This window comes from Orcinus orca, chromosome 1 (genome assembly GCF_937001465.1).
Source record: "Orcinus orca chromosome 1, mOrcOrc1.1, whole genome shotgun sequence".
Taxonomy (NCBI): Eukaryota; Metazoa; Chordata; class Mammalia; order Artiodactyla; family Delphinidae; genus Orcinus; species Orcinus orca.
Genome location: NC_064559.1, coordinates 130617456 through 130638886, shown reverse-complemented (window position 1 = coordinate 130638886; position 21431 = coordinate 130617456). Strand labels below are relative to the sequence as shown.

General features: G+C 37.3%; 2 protein-coding genes across 4 annotated transcripts in view; both read left to right on the top strand.

Annotated features, from left to right (window-relative positions):
• LOC117202352 (protein C19orf12 homolog) overlaps positions 1-21431 on the top strand; it is a 102520-nt gene that overhangs the window by 38418 nt on the left and 42671 nt on the right. The gene's annotated exons all lie outside the window — the stretch shown is intronic.
• FNBP1L (formin binding protein 1 like) overlaps positions 20770-21431 on the top strand; it is a 140728-nt gene continuing 140066 nt past the window's right edge. The window contains exon 1 of one of the 3 annotated variants that reach the window (XM_049714373.1): positions 20770-21169. In XM_049714373.1, coding sequence (XP_049570330.1) covers positions 21146-21169 — 24 coding nt within the window. In that variant the 5' untranslated portion in view covers positions 20770-21145. The remainder of the gene's footprint in view (positions 21170-21431) is intronic. The other 2 variants (XM_033432958.2, XM_033432965.2) reach the window with 2 other exon arrangements.

Here is a 21431-nt window from a genome sequence, read left to right as displayed (position 1 = left end):
AATAACATGCTGAGAAGTGTGGAGGGAGAATGGTGGAGAGTCTAGGTCTTTGATGAGATCATTGAGCCACATCATTTCTAAACTGCCTGTTGCATACAGACTTCTTTTTATATAAGATAATTAAAATGGCTTCATTGTTTAAGCCACTATGTGGTTGATTGGTGGCCCTAATAAAAAGATATATCTATGTCCGAACCCCTAGAAACTGTGCATGTGACCTTCTTTGGAAAAAAGATCTTTGCAGATGTAATTAGTTAAGGATCTTAAGATGAGATCATCCTGGATTATCTGGGTGGGCCCTAAGTCTGATGACAAGTGTCCTGTAAGAGATACACAGAGGAGAGGAGAAAATGGACACAACGAAAACAATGTGAAGACAGAAGCAGAGATTAGAATTATGCAATGACCAGCCAAGGAACATCTGGAGCCACCAGAAGTTGGACGAGGCAAGGAGGGATTCTCTACAGCCTCCAGAGGGAGAACGGCCCTGCTGACAACTTGCTTTTGAACATTTGACCACCAGAACTGTGAGAAAATTAATTTCTGTTGTTGTAGGCCACCCAGTTTGTGCTAATTTGTTATAGCAGCCTCAGGAAGTAATACAAACCGTAAGTCAATTCTTCTGTTGGTTGCAGGCAAAGATATCTTAATTAATGTAAGGATTTTTAAAAAATTTCAAACTAACCGTATGAAATAATTGGTAATAATTGATACTGGTAGTAATTCAGGAAAAGATCCTAGAGTCCCTGAAAATTCTTTCCATAGGACTTAAAACTAAGATTGTTACAAACGTTCAGGTATCCCAGGGGTCAGGGGTTAAGAAGACACTGTCACACCTTTATATAAAACCGTGGGGCATACCTATTAAAACCAAATAAAACATAGTAATTCCTCTGGGATTCCATTCCAAAGAAATAACCAAGTGCACAAGGATAGATAATAGATAGATGTAGATATAGTTACTGCAGTAAACATCTGTATAACAAAAATTTGGTGACTGCACTAACTAATCATTTTTAACAGATGTTCTCTTTTCTGTTGGATTGGCCAAAAAGTTCGTTCGGTTTTAAGTAAAAATATTTTTCACTGTCACCCAGAATTTTATTGAACAATGTATTCATTAACCGAATGAACTTTTTGGCCAACCCAATAATTAACTATTAGGAGAGTGGATAAACAAACAGTGATACTCTCTGCCACAAAATACTATGTGATCTTTTATTTATTTTTTCCCAGGTTTATTGAGATATGATTGACATATAACATAGGTAAGTTTAAGGTGTACAACGTGATTTGATCATGTATATATTACAAAATGATTATCATAATAATGTTAGTTAACATCTTCATCCTCTCACATAATTACCTTTTGTGTGTGTGTGTGGTGATAACTTCTAAAATCTACTTTCTTAACAACTTCCAAGTATATGATACAGTATTGTTAATTATAATCACCATGCTATACATTAGATCTCCAGAACATACTCATCTTGTAGCTGGAAGTTTATACCCATTGACCAACATCTCCCCATTTCTCCCACCTCTAGCCTCTGGCAACCATCGTTCTACACTCTATTTCTTTGAGTTCAGCTTTTTTAGATTCCACATATAAGTGAGAACATACAGTACCTGCCTTTCTCTGTCTGACTTATTTCACTAGCATAACTCCCTCAAAATCCATCCATGTTGTTGCAAAAGGCAGGATTTCCTTCTCTTTTGTGGCTGAATAATATTCTTGTGTGTGTGTGTGTGTGTGTGTGTCTCATATTTTTCTTTATCCATTCATTCATCAATGGACGCTTAGCTTGTTTCCATGTTTTGTACTATGTGATCTTTTAAAAGTGGAAAATCAGTGTGGAAGTTATCTATAATTTATTTTTGAGCGAGAAAAAGGAAGATGCAGAATAGAACGTATACCATGACCTCCTATGTGTAAAAATAGACCTAAAATTCGTATATGCACAGGATGAAAGGTCAAGAAGGCCTAAAATTGTTAACATTTCTAGGAAGTGGGAGTGCAAAGGAAGACACACACTTTTGTACTTGCATTTTGCTTTTTTTTAAATAAATGTGCATTGCTTTTATGATTAAGTAAAACCATTGAGTATCAACACCTAGAACATTGTGGGTGATCTCCAATTTAGGAAGGACACTGGGGAAAAGCTGTAGAATTAAAGCCTGGAGAAAAGCAATTAGGAGAACAGTAGAGCAAGAAAAACAGCTTTACGATGAACGATGAACGGTCTAAGGGCCTTCTTCAGCCAAGACGGGTGTGAACCCAATCTCAAAGTTATGAACATTATGACAGTAAATATAAAATTTACTAAAGCCCAAAATATTGGAATAAGAGGAATACTTTTTGAAGGGAAAACACAGTATGGGTTCTGTTTGGGAAGTACTACTTGGCACAATGAAAAATTAACTTATATAATTAATTTAGATCTGGTTGCCAACAAATAGACTTAACAAAGCTTTCAGCAAATTGACAGATGACAGATCCTTCAATAGCAACCAAGAAAGGACTCCATATGCCTAACATGTGATGATGATTGTAAGAGGTAACTATGTGCTGGACATTTATTTATTTGGGCATTTTATATATGTTATTTACGTAGTCTTCATAATTCCCTGTAAAGTAGATGTTATCAATGCTTAAGGTAGTAGGAAACTGGTTAAGCTCACATTAAGTAACTTGTCCCAGGTGATATTGGTAGGAATTGGCAGATCCAGGATTTAAGGATATCTCTAACTGACTTCACTTCACTTTCCCTTACACCACTGTCCCTCAGGAAGTAATGACTGATAGCAGGAATGAAAATTATGCCTTCCTTAAGACCATTTTTGGTAACAATATCCAAGGTTAGATTTATTCCTGGTCAAGCTCAATATGGGAATTTTTTGTTCCTGTTTTTAAATATAGTCAAAAGAGATTGGGATTTGAGGTAGCTTCAAAAATACATATACTTTGAAAAATAAAAATAAACGTTTAAACATCAGGAAAAGAATTAAAAAATCAAGACCAGGAAGAATTTCAGAATGAAGATATGCAAACTATCAGATCTTACATAATTAAAGTTGCAAAATTGAAATTACTAGGGGCCAAAGCAAAAAGAGTTAACAATTACTTGATTCATGTTGTCCTTAAGAAGAAACACGTTAGTTTCAAGTATAAGGAAAGCTTTGCTTTTCCTGGCACTTATTCTCTAAGAAATTAACCATGTGTGTTTCAATTTAGAGGATCACTTCCTCTAAGAAGTCTTCCCTGATGACCTCTTCCCTCCACATTTGGTACCACTACTATGGCTTGCCATTGTATCACTGGTAAGATCCCTACAAGACTGTAAGCTCTTTGAGGGCAAAGACTGTGATTAGCTTACCCTTGTATCCTTGGTACATGTTCTGTTGCCTGGCACATGGCAGTATTCAGTATTCGTTGAATAACTGGATTCATGAGGCCTTGTGTTGTGGAGTAGGAGAGTCTAGTTCCCATTCTAACAGTGCCTTGAGTTATGATCCAAGCTGCAAGTGGTACCAGAGTTCTTTTTTTAATTATTAAAAAGAAATACAATATTATATTAGTTTCAGGTGTACAACATATTCAATATTTTTATACATTATGAAATGATCACCACAATAAGTCTAGTTACTATCTGTCACCATACAGAGTTATTATAATATTATTGACTACATTCCCTATGCTGTACATTATATCCCTATGACTTATTTATTTTAAAGCTGGAAGATTGTACCTCTTAAATCCTTTCACCTATTTCTTTCCATCCCACCCCACCCCCAGCAACGACTGGTATGTTCTCTGTATCTATGAGTCTTTCTATTTTGTTTTGTTTGTTCATTTGTTTCTCTTTCTAGATTACACGTGTAAGTGAAATCATGGTATTTCTCTTTCTCTGACTTATTTCACTGAGCATAATACTCTCTAGGTGGGACAGAGTTTTCCTTAGAAAATAGTTTGGGATTTGTTCTAGGACATGAAATTTCATGTCTTCATGACATCAACAGTTAAAGCCTGTTTAAAATTATTTTCCCCTACAAAATGTTCAAAATGACCTCAGTAGCTGCTCTCTGAAGTCATAGAAAATTCTCAGTCATGCACACGTGGAACATGGCTTTTTTGTTTGTTTTTTGGCTAGTCCCGCAGCATGTGGGATCTTAGTTCCCCGATTGAACCTTCAGCCCCTGCATTGGGAGCGTGGAGTCTTAACCACTGGAGCACCAGGCAAGTCCCAGAACATGGCTTCCTGTTGAACCCAGCTGAACCTGCTTATCAATCTTAGTATTATTTAAAGCAGGACAACCAGGCAATCACGTGCCTTCTAATATGATCCATATGAAAGTGACAGTACTACTAATGAGGTATTCTTGCTCCCCAAAAAGTTGAGTCTGAACGTTTCTAAAGCTAATTTCCATTGTAGGAAATAGAGGAGATAATGGAACACAACGAGGAAGCAACAAATCCAGAATGTGGGAAATTCTGCAGAACAACTGAGCTGGTCTCTGCAATCAAGTCAATGGCATGAGAAAAGAGAGGTGAGGGAGAAGAGACTGCTCTAGATTAAAAGAGGCTTAAGAACAACCAAATGCAATTTACATTTAAAAATATGGGGCTTCCCTGGTGGCGCAGTGGTTGAGAGTCCGCCTGCCGATGCAGGGGACACGGGTTCGTGCCCTGGTCCGGGAAGATCCCACATGCCGCGGAGCGGCTGGGCCCGTGAGCCATGGCCGCTGAGCCTGCGTGTCCGGAGCCTGTGCTCCGCAACGGGAGAGGCCACAACAGTGAGAGGCCCGCGTACCGCAAAAAAAAAAAAAAAAAAAAAAAAAATATATATATATATATATATATGATTTCAACAAACCAACTGTAAAAAGATAACTTTGATACAATTAGGAAAATCTCAATAAGATCTGGGTATTAGATGACACCAGAGAATTATTATAAGATTCTCAGTTTGGGTTCTTCCCGACGCTGAGAAAAGATTCAAAGGCAAGTAGCATATACAAGAGGGGAACTCAGGAAACACTGGAAGAGGAGAAGGAAGTGAGATGGGGAAGGCATGGAAGCTAATAAAAGCTGTGCTGTTAAGCAAATTAACCCCTGTGGGCAAGTGGAAATTAATCTCACTGATGTGCTTTGGGAAATAACTTAGAATATACCTCAGAGCTAATCTCCACCTCCCAGGCCAAGGGAGCCGAGGCAAATTATACACTGATTCCTATCAGACCTTGGTTGAATGCTGCTCCCACAGTGGAGGGAAGGAGGGCCCTGGACCTTCTGGCCTGCTCTGTGCAGGCAGAGTGGGCTCCAGGGGTGAGAGAAAACCCTCAGCCAACCACGTACACCGAAGTGGGAAGGACCAAGATGTTATGGGAGAAAGCTCCAACACCATGTGCTGCAATGCGATGAGAGCACAGTGGTCGTGTGAAAGCATGTCCTTTCTTTAAAAATAGACTGAAGTATGTGAGAGTGAAATGATGTCTGAGATTTCCCTTAAAATACTTTAGCAATGAAGAAAATAAAAGGGACAGATGAAACAAATATGGTAAAACTTGATAATTATTTAAATCAGTGATGGGTATATGGGAGTTAATACTAACTTCTGTGTTAACTCCTGTGTATGCGAGAATTTTTTGGAATAAAAACATTTTTTAAAATAAATTTATTTATTTTATTTATTTTTATTTTTGGCTGCATTGGGTCTTCATTGCTGCGTGCAGACTCTCTCCAGTTGCGGCGAGCGGGGGCCACCCGTCGTTGCGGTGTGTGGGCTTCTCATTGTGGAGCACGGGCTCTAGGTTCGTGGGCTCAGTAGTTGTGGCTCACGGGCTCTAGAGTGCATGCTCAGTAGTTGTAGCACACGGGCTTCGTTGCTCTGCGGCATGTGGGATCTTCCCGGACCCGGGCACGAACCCGTGTCCCCTGCATTGGCAGGTGGACTCTTAACCACTGCGCCACCAGGGAAGCCCTATACTGTTTTTCATAGCATTGAAAATATGAACTATTGAGGAATAAATTTGACAAAAGATGTTGAAAGCCTGTACACTGTTAAGGACAAAACATTACTAAGAGAAATTAAGGAAGATCTAAATAAATGGAAGATATATTCATGGATCAGAGGACTCAATATTGTTAAGATGTCAATTCTCCCCCTATAGATTCAATACAATCCCAATTATTAAAAAAGGTCAGCAGAATTTTGTGTAGAAATTGACAAGTTGATTCCAAAATATATATGAAGATGAAAAGAATCTAAAACAGTCAAAACAACTTTGGAAAAGAATAAAGTTGTAGGACTTACACTATCTGATTTTAAGACTTATAGAGCTATAGACATCAAAGTGATATGGTATTGGTGTAAAGATAGATAATAGAACAGAGTAGAGAGTTTGGAATTAGAGCCACACATACATGGTCAATTGATTTTTCATAAATGAGTGATGCAAATCCATGAGGAAAGGACACTATTTTCAACAAATGCTACAACAATTGGATAGAGCCATATGTAACAGAATGAATCTCACACTATATACACCCTATATACCCTTATCTCACACTATATACAAAAATTAACTCAAAATGAAGCATAGACTTAAATGTAAGAGCCAACACTTTAAAATTTCTAGGAGAAAACATATAAGAAAATCTTTATGGCCTTGGGTTTGGCAAAGATTTCTTGAATAGGACGCAAAAAGCATGAAAGAAAAAAATCCATTTTGTTCATTATCTACTGTTTTGTAACAAATTACCTCAGATCTCAGTGGCTTAAAACAACATACATTATAACCTTTGTGAGTCAGGAATCCAGGCATAACATAGCTGGGCCCTCTGCTCAGAGTCTTTCACAAGGCTACAATGAAATTGTTATTGGACCTGTGGTCTCATCTGAAGTCTCAGCTGGGTAGGGGTCTACTTTCAAGCTCACTCATGTGGTTGTTGGCAGGATTCAGTTTCACAAGGGTTGTTGAGAGAGCCTTAGTTTCCTGCTGACTATTGGCCAGAGGTCACCCTTGATTTTGCCAGGTGGGCCTTTTAATACAGCAGCTCACAACAGGACAGCTTGCTTCATCAGATGAAGGATGAAAGAAGAGCCAGAGAGAGGATATAAGCGAGAACAAGTCACAGGCTTTTGTAGCATAATCTTGGAAGTGACATTTCATCACTTTTGCCAAAGGCTTTTCATTGGAAACAAATCACTAGGTCCAGCTCACACTCAAGGGGGGGAGAATACACAAGGGCATAAATGCCAGAAGGTGGGATCATTAGATGCCATTTCAGAAGCTGCTTACCATAAACAACAAATTGGACTTCATAAAAATTAAACCTTTTGTTCTTTAAAGACACTTTTATGGGGTGGAAAAAGATGTTTGCAAGACATATATCCAAAAAAGAACTGGTATCTAGAATATATAAAGAACTCATACAACCCAATAATAATAAGAAAAATGATCCAGTTTTTTTTTAATGGACAAAAAATTTAAGTGGTTACTTCACCAAAGAAGATATATGAGTGGCAAATAAATACATAACATGATGCTCAACATTGTTATTCACCAGGGAAATGAAAATTAAAACTCCAATGAGATACCAGCGCATAGGCACTAGAATGTTCAAATTAAAAAGACTGATTATTCTAAGTATTGGTGATCATGTGATGCAACTGGACCTGTCATACACTGCTAGTGGAAACTTAGTATGGTACAATCTCTTTTTACAACAGTATGGAAGTTGTTAAAAAGTTAACTGTAAACCTACTATATAACCTAGCCATTACATTTTATTACATAATTTTTATATTGCTGCTGTAACAAATTACCACAACCTTAGTGACTGAAAGCAACCTAAGTTTATTATCTTACAGTTTTGGAGGTCAGAAGTCCAAAATCCATTTCACTGAGCTAAAGTCAAGGTGTTGGCAGAGCTGGTTTGTTCTGGAAGATCTAGGGGAGAATCAGTTTCCAGCTTCTAGAGGCTGCCTGCGTTCCTCGGCTCATAGTCCCATCCTCCATCTTCAAAGCCAGGAGCACAGCATTTTCCAGTCTCTCTCTCTGTTCCTCTACTCCATTGTCACTTCACCTTCTGTCTGACTCTCTCTCTACCGCCTCCCTCTCGTAAGAATGCTTGTGATTACATTGGGCCAACTTGGATAATCAGGATAATCTCCCATCTCAAGATTCTTAACTATCACATTTGCAAAGTACCTTTTGCCATATAAGGTAACATATTCACAGGTTCTGAGTATTAGGACATGGACATCTTTGGTGGGTCATTATTCAGCCTAGCAAACGCTACTAAAATAATCATTCCCCTAAAATGAAAGCATATATTCACACAAATACTTTTGTATAATTGTTCATAGTATATTTATTTGTAATATTTACAAATAGTTAATTTGTAAAACAAAAAATAACCCAAATGTCCATCTAAGTGAACGGATAAAACAATTGTGCTATGTCCGTACAATGGAACACTACTCAACAATAAAAAGGAATTAACTATTTATACAGCAATAACATAGATGAATTCAAAATAATTATACTGAGCAGAAGGAGGCAGACAGTAAAGAGTACGTATATCATAATTCCATTCATATAAAATTCTAGGAAACACAAATTTATCTATAATGAACAGAAGCAAACCAGTGACTGCCTAGGGACAGAGCTGGATTGGGGGAAGAAGTTTTGGATTACAAAGGGTCACATGGCACTTTTGGGGATGATGGATATATTCATTATGTTGATTGTTATGATTATTTAATGACCATATATATATATACATGTCCCTTTAAAAATGTACAGTGTTATATGTCAGTTATACCTCAATAAAGCTTTTAATACAAACAAAAAATGATTAGTTCTATTTGGATTAAATATAACAAGGCATTGGGGCATTGCTGGAAGATGAAACTATTCCTCTTGACTACTCAGGAATAAAACCGAATTTGATAAAGAGAGGGGTGATAGAATAAATGTAGCCAAAACTTCCTCTTTTTCATTTTTCGCTTCACTTTTTGTTTTTCCATAGAAGTTGTTGAAATCTACCAGAAAGATTGCTAGTTATCTTAAAGATTCTTTCAGAGAGCTCTGTCTAGGGAAAAGCTTCTTTGCTTTCAAAAATATCTAGTTAATACTTGAGGCTCAAAAATGCTTATTCTCACCTAGAATTCTTTACTTTTCTTTTTTTAGTTGTAGAGTTCATCATAGTGCATATTTCTCTGTTTGGATCTTCATGGCAACAGGAATATATATTGTGTTGCTGCCTGATATTTGCCGTATCAAGTGGGCTGTAGTCTGTAAGGACTCTAAAGTATGGCCAAGAGAAAGAATAAAAAAAAATTAGAGTCATTAACTTCTTACACAAAGTAATGGAAAATTCTGTTATATTTCAGATTTAACACTCCTAAATGAATGTCATATTTACATCACGTCCTAATATTTACATGTCCTAATATTATACTTAATATTTACATAAAATCCAAATACTTATCTAATATTTGCAGATGATAAATTCAACAGAAGAGCAGTCCTGCAAATTGTAGCCAAAGTCAAGTTTCTTTTGCTCACCACAGGGACAGATTGTTTGCTTCTGTGTAGTGAAGCATTCTTGCCGTTAGGTGGCAGGCAAAACCAAGGTAATGATTAAACTCCCCTACCTATGTTTAATAATGATTTGCAATTTGTTATTCAGTGGATATGTTTCTGAAAAGTTCTGTGAAATTTGAAAGACATTGTAAATGATCCAACATTTTTTGAAACCAGAGTTGTTTTACAAGGCAAATAAGTGTCCCTAAGAGATCAGTTTTTTTAAAAAATAAACTTTCTAAAAATTGAAGTATCACATATACGAAATGCCCAGATCTAAGTACTGCCAGTTTGAAGTATCGCTACAAAGTGAAAACACCTGTATAAGCATCACCCAGATAAAATGAAAGAACATTACCAGCACCTCAGAACCTGTGTTCCCTCCCAATCATTACCCTCCTCCTTCTCTCCAGAGATAAACAATATCCAGACTTCCAACATTATAATTTAGATTTTCCTGTTTTGAGAAATTATACAAATGTAACTGTATTTTATATTCTTTGTGTCTGGCTTCTTTCATTCAATAATTTTTTGTTACTTTTACTTGTTGATATATTTCATTCTTTTTCTTTGTGGTAATATATTTTATTATATGAATGTAGCTCTATTTATCCATTCTACTACAGAAGGAAATTTGGGTTGTTTCCAGTATTTAGCTATTACAAATAATTGCTGCTATGTACATACTTGTACATGCCTTTTGTTGCACATATGAATGTATTACTTTTGAGTATATATCTAGAAGTAGAATTATTGGGTCATATAGTATGTGATATCTGATTGTTCCACATTTTCACCAACACTTGGTATTATCAATCTTTTTAATTCTAGCCATTCTGATAGACATATAGCAATCTTTCATTGGGGGTTTAATATGCATATCTCTGATATCTAATAAGGTTAAATACTTTTTAATATATTTATAGACTACTTGAATATTTTCTTATGTGAAGTGCTGATTCAGGTATTTTGCCAATTTTCTATCATGTGTTCTATTTATTGTTTTGTAGTTCTTTACATAGTCTAGATATGAGTCTTTTGTTGGGCATTTGTATTGCTAAATATTCCCTCATTCTAGGCTTTTCATTGTCTTAAAAGAACTTTTTGATAAATTTTAATATACCCTAATTCATCACTTTTTCCTTTATGGTTAGTGCATTTTGTATCCTGTTTAAAAAATTTCCACCTATACCAAGTCATGAAGATGATCTCATATGGTATTTTCTAGAAGCTTCATTATATTAATTTTCACAGAGCTAAAGTCTACCTGGAATTGAATTTTTTGTATATCATATGAGGTAGGGGTCAGATTTATTTTTTCCATATGGGTATTTTGTTGATGTAAGACCATTTGTGAAAGAGGCTGTAGCTTTTCTACTCTGCAGTGCCAACATGGATGTTTTACGTTCAGATTTTTTTAAGCTGTATCAGGTTTGTGTAAAGTAGAGTACGTCCATATTTAACAAAGTTCATCATTTGGTAGAGCTTTTCTGGGGAAAAAATGCCATTAAAATCCTTTAATATGTAGACAGTTGCACGGCTTTGACAAAACCTGAACACATTTGATTACAATAGGGTATAGTTTCATCATTATCCAAAATGTATCACATTTTCTGGGGAGTTTAAAACTCTCCTTTCTTGGGGGAATTTAAAGCAAAGGGTAAACAAACAACTTTCTTGAAGTGAAGCAGATTATATAGGCTTAAAAATGATCCTGTTGGCACTTTAAAATCAATTAATCAACCTCAAAGCTTGTATTAAACATCCTTATTACTGACCTGATGCAAACCTTTGAAGATGTTACCATCAAGTTGGGGAAACAAGAACACATTCAACCATTAGAAAACAAACAGAATAAAATAAATAATATAAAAACAATAATATAAAATCAAGTGTTTTCATTCCTACCTCTTCACAGTAGGCTTGGTAAAGAAGAAGAAAACAAACCAACCTTGAATCCTGTCCCCAAATGTTTAAAAAACAAGACTGTGTGATTTTAAACAAGAGGTATTATATTCTAACATTATTTCTGTACTTTATAATTTTTTTCTTGAATGTAGATTAACTAATTTACGTTTTTTGAAGTTTATGATTGTATATTTTCACAGATGGCCTTATCTGGCTCTTTCTATTTAAGGCTTGTCAAATTATCTCTTGTACTTAAATATGTTTAAATGTGTTATTTTAATTCAGTATATATCTGCACATATACTTCCTCAGGAAAGCAACAGTAGAAAAAGATAACATGTTTAGATTAGAAATTTGGGAGTCATAGTTGAATTGACTTTCTCCCTACTTAAAAATAATCAGCCTTAAGCTGGCCTCATTTTTTTGTTTTTTTTTTTTGTGCGGTTCATAAGCACTTAACTCACCTCAGCTGATCTTTTGCCAGGAATGTGGAGGTCATGGTTGCTTTCATGGTCTTTCTGAATTCCCTTCATTAATTTTTAAAGTTTCTTTTAATCTGGATTTGTGAACAAGTTTTAAAACGGTAACAAACTGATGCCATTTTACATGCAATTTCAAAAAAATTCTAATTTATTGGTAATTTGAAAGCAAATAAATTAAGAATGAGATAACAGGTATTCGACATAAAAGAATCTAAAAATCAATGCTGGAAATATGACTTACCTTTATCTATAGTCAACTTTTTTTTTTTTTTTTGTGGTACGCGGGCCTCTCACTGTTGTGGCCTCTCCCGTTGCGGAGCACAGGCTCCGGACGCGCAGGCTCAGCGGCCATGGCTCACGGGCCCAGCCGCTCCGCGGCATGTGGGATCTTCCTGGACCAGGGCACAAATCCGTGTCCCCTGCATCAGCAGGCGCACTCTCAACCACTGCGCCACCAGGGAAGCCCCATCCTGCGCTCTTTTAACCAACGAAATATTTAGGATCCATCAAGGGAAAATTTGGACCACTGTCTTCCAAAGAATCAATGAAATATGACCTCAGAAATTAAATTTGGAGGCTGAAGAAGGATTTCTAAGAATGCCCAGGACTACTGTCAATAGAAGAATACCAGACACTATTTTCTACGACACAGGTTCATAATAACATCCAGAGTTGTTTTTGTAAATGAACCAAATGCATTGCATACATTGTGGGGCAGTCATGTAATTTGTGGCCTTCATTTCCTCTGGATACAATGGACCTGAAATAGAACACTAAGAAAAGGGAATAAAAATTAATTTTTTCTCAGATTTTACGTTTGCCAATTTTGCTGAAATGGAGAGAAGCATGGGTAAAGAAGAGACACCATTTCTTTAGGCTGATTTCAGGAGAATGACCCAAGTACTGCTCTAGCACACTCAGGTGGGAGCAGTTTTCTCTTTGCAGATTTAATCCTGAAAACTGTAGTCATTCGCTGAACATTGAAGGACATCTGCTGAGTAGTGGGTAGGATGAAGTTGTCAAAGTTCAGAAAGAACCAAAGTAAAACCAATGAATCACTGAAGTAGTAATTAGTAAAAGTTTATTGTGCACACACCAAAAAAACAGCCTGCAAACCAGGAGCACTCAAACCAAAACATGGAATGAGGCTCAGCGGTATATTATTATAAAGCAGTTTATATAGTGAGAAAACAATACTATTTGTTCTTTGCAGTGGTTCGTTATAATATTAAAATTTTCAGTGGTAACGTCATACCAACCTTGGGAAACAGTTCAAGTTTTGCTTATGATTTCCAGAGGCATAAGCAAGAAATGACCCAGGTCGGCTTAGTCTCCCCCAAACAAGCTAAATTAAGCTTAATTTCTAGGCCAAACTGATTTTGTCTGCTAGGAATTTTCAAGGCTGGTCTCCTTTTGTTTTAACAAGGTAAATTGTGAACAGGTGGGGCTGTCTCCCGACCCAGGCTGGTAGAATTCCTATGATTCCTGAACACTAAGAAGAGTTTCCAGGAGTGGCAGATTCTTGCTAAGCCTGGCCCCACCCACTAGAAGTGCAGAAAAGGCAGGTTACTTAATAGAGGGGTAAGCAACTCCTCAATTACTCCAGGGTGTACTCCAGTGGCCCAAAACATTAATCTGGAGTCTGCTCTCTGGAGCCTTCAACTTAAACATCGAGCTGTTTCCTGTCTTACCACCCCAGAGTGTGGACGGGTTTGACTCACCCCCTGTCAGTTCTACACAGATACCCTCCAGCATAGCTAAAGTGAGTCATTCATGGTCTGGGTCTTTCTTGGGAAATACAGGGAATGGTATGTGTGTGAGTGTGGAGTGTGTATATTTGCCTTTTTTTTGGCAAATTCCATAGAACAGTGTGTGTGTGATTTCGATGTATAATCAAAATACTTTGGGGAGTTAAAAAAAGAAAAAAAGAACCACAGACATACACAAACATTATGGCCCAACCACTGGAAATTTAGAAATTCTGACTTAATAGGCCTAGAGGCCTAGGCACTGTTGTTATTTTTGTAGTTTTAAATAGATAACATGTGGACAATATAATAAAATTAAATGGTACAAAAAAGTAATACTGAAAAGTAAGACATCTTTTCACCCCAGTCTCCAAATTCCCCTCTCCAGAGGGAACCACTACCTTCAGTTTCTTGTGTGTCCTTCCAGAGGTATTCTCTGCATATATATGCATATTTAAAAATTCCTCCCTTTAAACAAAAATGATAGCATCCTCTAACCACTGTTCTCAACCTTGTCAGGCACAAAATTTTTAATAAACTCTCCAAGAGATTTTGAAGCAAATTCTTCATTAAGAGCGACTGAAAAAAGCTATGCTTTTGTTCCTCAGAAAAAGCTATAAACACATTTATTTAAAATCTTTTACATCCAATTTCAAGTGTTTACTGACTTCCTCAAACCCATGGTCTAAATTCATCTGGTGAAAAGTCCCTGACCTAGGGTGTTCAAGATCAGCCTGAGTACTTAGCATTGACAGATAAAGTACAGGATGTCCAGTTAACTCTGAATTTCAGATAGAAAACAAATAATTTTTTACTATAAGTATGTCCCATGTAATATTTGCAATATCTGAAACAAATTTAACTGGGAGTCCTGTATTTTTATTTGCTAAATAAGGCAACTCCACAGAAAATTTTGATCCACTGGAAGCTATTTCAACTAATTCTCTCTAGAATGTCCTGTATTAGAGATGACCTAGCTTATAATTATAGGACCAGGCTCTTCAGGCTAAAGCCAAATACTCAGAGTTTAACCAGAAATTGGATAGCTGTTGGCTTATTTCGAAATACATGGCTTTAACTTGCTGTTTTACCTAATAAGATACAACTGTATTATACAATAAAGTGATCACTGAAATAAAAATACCTTGAATTTACATATAGTAGATTATTTTACTTTCAAAGAACTTAAAATATCTAAGGTCTGAGCTATTTTGGTCCTTAAAATGAGCATTAAAATCTTAGCTAATTGGGTTTGGATAAGGATGAAGAGAACCAGCCTAGAGGTAAGTTTTTGTTGTTGTTGTTGTTTTTAAGTGTAACTGACATACAACATTATATTAGTTTCAGGTGTACAACATAATTTGACATTTGTATACATTGTGAAATGATCACCACAATGTCTCATTAGAGGTAACTTTTCCTTATTAATTATTTAAATCATTTTTATTATCAACAAAAGTAATATTAAGCATCGACTTAATATTACTTGATTAAGCATGGGTAGTGTAAAATCCTGACATGGAGGATGCAAAATTGTGATTTATGACTTTTAAAGTAAATCAGTAACATATTAATAAAAATAATAAATATCAAATGACAAAGACTTACAAATGTTAGAATCCTAATATGAAGACAGTAGAAACAAGGGTTACCATAATGGGTATGATTCTGTTACACAGGAAATGAAGAAAAAATTATAATCTGGTTAGATCCTGAGTATTCCAAATACATCTGAATGGACTCAGTAAAATTAAATTTTATTATTCCATTTTGGAATTGTTCTTACTTAGTAGCTAACAGTATATTTTCATTTCCTTCACTGTTAATCTGCATAGGATTTCGACAGTGGTGTGCTGATGTTTAGCAATTAGTTCTCCAAGGGAAAAACCAACCCTGATTTATAATATTTGCCAATTTCCGTGGGGTAAGCACTCTCACCATGACAGATGCTAATCTAACATTTTTAACAACCTTGTTTGCAAAATTCCTGAAAACGTAACAGTGGCTCTTAAGAGCCTGTAAAAGCTGGTTGTATTTCTATAAGTGCATGTGATACACCTGATTGGATTTCATAAAAAGAAAATAGAGAACTAGGTGTTCTTTTTGTTAACTGATGTGCATATCTTGAAATTTTGTCAACAAGCCCCCCACTCGAACCCTACAACAGCAACAGCAAGAAAAGGAGCACTTTAAGAATTTAATCAGTGGAAATTTTGGATGGGTTTGCGAAGGTTTAATAAACACCTGAAGAAATCTGCTACTTTTGTTCTATCAGGTCTCCTGGCTCTAAGGAGAATTTAACTTAAATAAATACCTAAATGCTTTTAGAGTTACAAAGTTCCATAACGACCAGTGGGAAAAAACCAATCATCATAGAAAACCGGAAATGAGTTACCCCTTTAAGCAAATCTATTCCGTTTGATTTATGTGGAATTTTCTTTTACTTTTACTTTTTGCCAAGTTTCATTAGAGCCGTTATATAAAATGCTTTAACTGGATTCAATAATGGAGAGCAGAATCCCCAAAGACAAAACAGTAGGTGGTTTTCTTTCTTTCTTTTCAGTGAGCCACCTTAAAGTATGCTCTTGACGTTTTGAATTTCTTCCTATTCTTGGTTAGGAAAACTGTTAGTGCAGAAAGTAGTGATAACTGTTAACTAGCCAGTACCATTCTTCATTTGCCTGTGTGGATCAGTATTCTAGTATGATCCCATTCCTGGTGTGGTGCTCCATTTGAAGCATTAAAACAGAGGTGCCAAGTACACTGCCTTGATATTCTTCCTAAAGGTAATTTTAGCTTGATTGTTCTGGCCATCCTATGTAGGTAATAATCCTATTTGTGGACACTGCCTCCATAGTTTTATTTTTAAGACATATTTTTAAGATATTTAAATGACAAGAAAGGAATTGCCATTGTTTATGCCAGAGATTGTTTCCTTTCAATGGTGGAAATTATGTATGATTGGTAACCATTTGTGGATGGGACATTGATGCACATATGCATAGGAATGTTCTCTATGCTCCAAATATTAAGTTGATCTAAAGCTTTGTTTTTTCTTTGGAAACACTTTTCAAAAAAGTGTTTAAGACATTACTAACTTTATACATGGAATAAACTTTTGCAAAAATTTAATTTTGACAAGAGATTGATTTATGGTTGGAGGTTGATACATTTGGACAAGTAAATTATTCTATATTCCAGAATGTAGCAGTGAACAACTGTGTTTCACAATTTGACTTAATAAGGAAATTCATGCCAGGAATTTTTTTATTGAGGTATACTTGATGTGCAATATTACATAAGTTTCAGGTGTATAACATTGTGATTCACAATTTTTAAAGGTTACATTCCATTTATACTTATTATAAATATTGGTTATATTTTCTATGCTGTACTATATATCCTTGTAGCTTATTTATTTTATACATAGTAGTTTTTACCTCTTAATCCCCTACCCCTACCTTGCTCCTCCCCCTTCCCCTCTCTCCACTGGTAACCACTAGTTTTCTATATCTGTAAATCTGTTTCTTTTTTGTAATATTCACTAGTTTGTTTTATTTTTCAGATTCCACATATAAGTGATAAAACAGAATTTGTCTCTCTCTGTCTGACTTACTTCACTTAACACAGTACCCTCCAAGGCCATCCGTGTTGTTGCAAATGGCAAAATTTCAGTATTTTTTATGGCTGAGTAGTATTCCATTGTGACATATATATATATATATATATATATGTGTGTGTATATATATATATATATATATATGTTTATCTGTATCTATATCTGCTATGAACATTGGAGTGCATGTATCTTTTCAAATTAGTGTTTTTGTTTTTTTCGGATATTTACCCAGGAGTGGAATTGCTGGGTCATCTGTTAGTTCTATTTTTAGTTTTTTTTTTTTTAATTTATTTCTTTTTGGCTGCGTTGGGTCTTTGTTGCTGCGCGTGGGCTTTCTCTAGTCGTAGCGAGCAGGGGCTACTCTTTGCTGTGGTGCACAGCCTTCTCATTGCAGTGGCTCCTCTTGTTGTGGAGCACAGGCTCTAGGCGCGCAGCCTTCAGTAGTTGTGGCACATAGCTCAGTAGTTGTGGCTCGTGGGCTTTAGAGCACAGGCTCAGTAGCTGTGGTGCATGGGCTTAGTTGCTCCGCGGCATGTGGGATTTTCCTGGACCAGTGCTCGAACCCATGTCCCCTGCACTGGCAGATTCCCAACCCCTGCACTGGCAGATTCCCAACCACTGCGCCACCAGGGAAGCCCTAGTTTTATTTTTTTGAGAAACCTCCATACTGTTTTCCACAGTAGCTGCACCAATTTACATTCCCACTAACAGTGTGTGAGGGTTCCCTTTTCTCCACATCCTCACCAACATCTGTTATTTGTGTTCTTTTTGATGATAGCCATTCTGACAGATGTGAGATGATATTTCACTATGGCTTTAATTTGCATTTTCTGATGATTAACGATGTTGAACACCTTTTCATGTGCCTGTTGGCCATCCGTATGTCTTTCATGCCAGGAAAAATTGAAACTGAAAAGAGCATTAGCTAAATATTTATTACATAAAGAATTATAAAAAGGGCTTACATTTGAATTAATACATGATAAAAATATGCAAAAGAAAATGCAACACTTTAATGGCTTATCATGGAGTAGAGTTCAAGTATATGCCTGAGGGTAAAATGCATTAAATGAAAGTTATTTTTCATAATTAATAAAAAGACAGTATAATACTTTTTAAAATTGCAATAAGCTTGTGTTTATTGTGTTATTGTGTTATTGTGTTTGAGCTCCTTCAAGTTTACTTGGTATAGTGGCTCCATTGTAAAAATATATAGAGAAAGTTAGAAGAATATTATTTCCTCGATTCCTTCTTAGTGTTGATTACCATATAAAATATGTAATTTGAAACAGAAACTATGTGGTGATGGATTGCCAAAATAGGTCAAGTAGCAAAAAGATACAAGATAATTGGTTGGACAGAATTTTATCACTTGATGCAAAATATGATTTGGAGGTAGTATCTGGAATGTATTAATAATAGATTGCTGTTATACCAAAGAGATTTTGCTTTCAAGATGCTAAAAGTTATGTTTTACCTTTTTTAGAGATAAAAATGATGTGTTTGAACTGCTCACAAAATACCTTGTCATGGGTCCATAAAGAATAAATCTTATATACAAAAATAATTTAGTACCCAATGTATTCTGATTATGTTAAAAATCAGCAGCCTTATAAACTGCCATGCTGATAATATATATTTGTGTATGTGACTATATATGTGTGTGGAAAACACCTCTGATGTTTATTAGCTAAAATGCCCCTATACTATTTTAGAGATTTGTTATGAAAAGGAACACTCTGAAATCTGATTGATCTTCATTATTTTCATAACAAAATATAACACAAAACATATATATATTTTGTGATAGTTTCCACTTTTAATAAGTTTTGCTTAAAGAGTTTGTTGAAGTAAATAGTGAATTTCAGTATCATGAAAGAATTTTGTAAGTTAAATAATTTTTGGGGGATTCTCAATTTAAGTTGCTAATATTAATTATATTTAAATTTATGATAATGTAGACTAACAGAATTTTTTTCTGAATTTGATGCCCCCAAACCTAACTTTTTGAAGAGAAATTAATTGTTCTAAGTGTGGAGTTCTGTTCAGAAATTTTGGAAGAAGAAAAATGCTCATCTAGGAGATAAAACTTTATGTTCAATTGGGGAATTGTGTAAACAGTATGGTTGAGGATAATCTTTATTGTGAATGGTAGATTATTTTACTTTGAAATGTAAAGCACAATTTTTTTTAAAGGGATAGGAGAGGTAGATAGTAGTGTTAGGTGACATAAATAACTTTGAAGGAAATAGAAAAATGTTGGAAAGAGAAAGTGTTTAGTCAATGCTTAACAGCCTTTTCAGTGCATGGCACATGAGCATTTAAATATTGGTGACAATCCACTTGGAAGAGGTATTTGTATCCTGGAGCTGGACTCAGAACTGCAGCAAACAATTTAGCAAGAGTCTTGGCTGGAAGGTCAGGAGGGCTCAGGATATTTGCCTCAAGGCCAAGAGGAAGTACAGCTAGGCAGGGACAAGGATTAAAGCGGAAGAGATTGGGGCACCTGAGCAGGCCCTATAATGGGGGGGAGTTTCGAATGCTGACTAGCCGGTTGGGAGAACTTAAGAAACAGTTGTCAAGACACACTGAGGAGTACTTTACTACTAGTAACTGGACTGAACTCTGTGTGTGTGTATGTGTGTGTGGGTTTCGGAGACAAGCAATTAACGCTCAAGCATAAGTTAGGGAGTTGCTAAGCGTACTTGATGTCTTAATAGCAACAAGTCAAACTTGCCGACTGCAGTTAATGATTATTCAGAGAGGCCAGGAAGTAACCCCACAGAGAAAAAAGTAAATGGTGGACCTGCATCCAAGGTTACGATATTCTGAGTGAGAGATATCTGAAGTTCAGAAGAGGCTCTTTGCACTACCGGTTAGGAATCTGCCTCCCATCCAACACCTCCACGCACGAGGTGCCCATTCCAGAAAGGGGGCAAGCTCAGTTCTCCTTTCCCTTTAGGTGACAGCTCGGGTCACATTTGTGCATGTTTTTCATCTCCTGTCATGGCAACATTCCCAAATGAATGCCGAAAGATCTGCCTCTTTTTATGATTTCCTGACAGGACTTACAAAATTAAAATGTTTTGTTAAAAACAGAATCGGGCAAGTTGCCTTTTCCTTTGACGCTCTACACGTTTCGGTGATTCCCAAGATCACTTTAACCATTAAGACTTTTTTTTCTTATAAATAGACTACAACTCTTCACAATCTAAACCCAAGGATTTGGATGAGGTTTCTTTATCTGGGTTTCTCCCAAGTGGAGGAGGCAAGAGGCAGGAAGGAGTTGCCTCATTTAAGGGGCTCAGGGTAGAGAAGAGCTGTGGGCGACTTTTCCTTCCCTCCCTTTCCTTCTTGGAGGCAGATATTCGAATGACGGCGGCGGTGGGATAGTCCGAGCCACGAGGTATGAGAAGCAAGAGACTGGACGCGAGGGAAGAGCCGAAACCCTTCGGCGAGCAGACCCTACCAACCTCCGCCAGGCGAGAGCGGGTCCGCCCCAATCCCAGGGTGCATCGCGTCCAGCCCCCTCCCCTCTCCGCGTCCCGCCTCCCCGCAGCCCGGGCCCCCTCCCCGCAGGGTTCGGGAGGCGGGGACGCGGCGTCGGCGGCGTCGGCGGCTTCTCCAGTCGCGTCTTTCGCCCTCACTGGGGAAAGCGGCGGTGGCGGCACCTTCGGAGGCTGAGCAGCTGAGCCGCGAGCCCGCCAGTGGGAGGTCGGACAGACTGACTGCAGAGCCGACAGACGGACGGACAGCGGGGCAGCCAGAGGGCTCGAGTCGCCTCGAGTTCCGCCATGAGCTGGGGCACGGAGCTTTGGGTGAGTCCGGGAGAGGGGCGCCCAGTGCGAACCCCGGCCCCGGAGGGGCTCGGGCTGGGCAGGCGCCGCCGGCCGTTGGCGGCCAGAGCGCGTCGGACCATCCCCGGCGCTGGTGTTGGCGGAGGGTGGGGGTCCCGCTCCTCTTTGTGTGCAGAGCCTTCTTCCCTCTCGGCCGGGACTTGAGAGGCTGCTGGTCCGCGCTCCCGTCGTTGCCGCGGCGGTGGGGCTGAGGCCAGAGGCTTGGACGGCTGGGGGAGCGGCC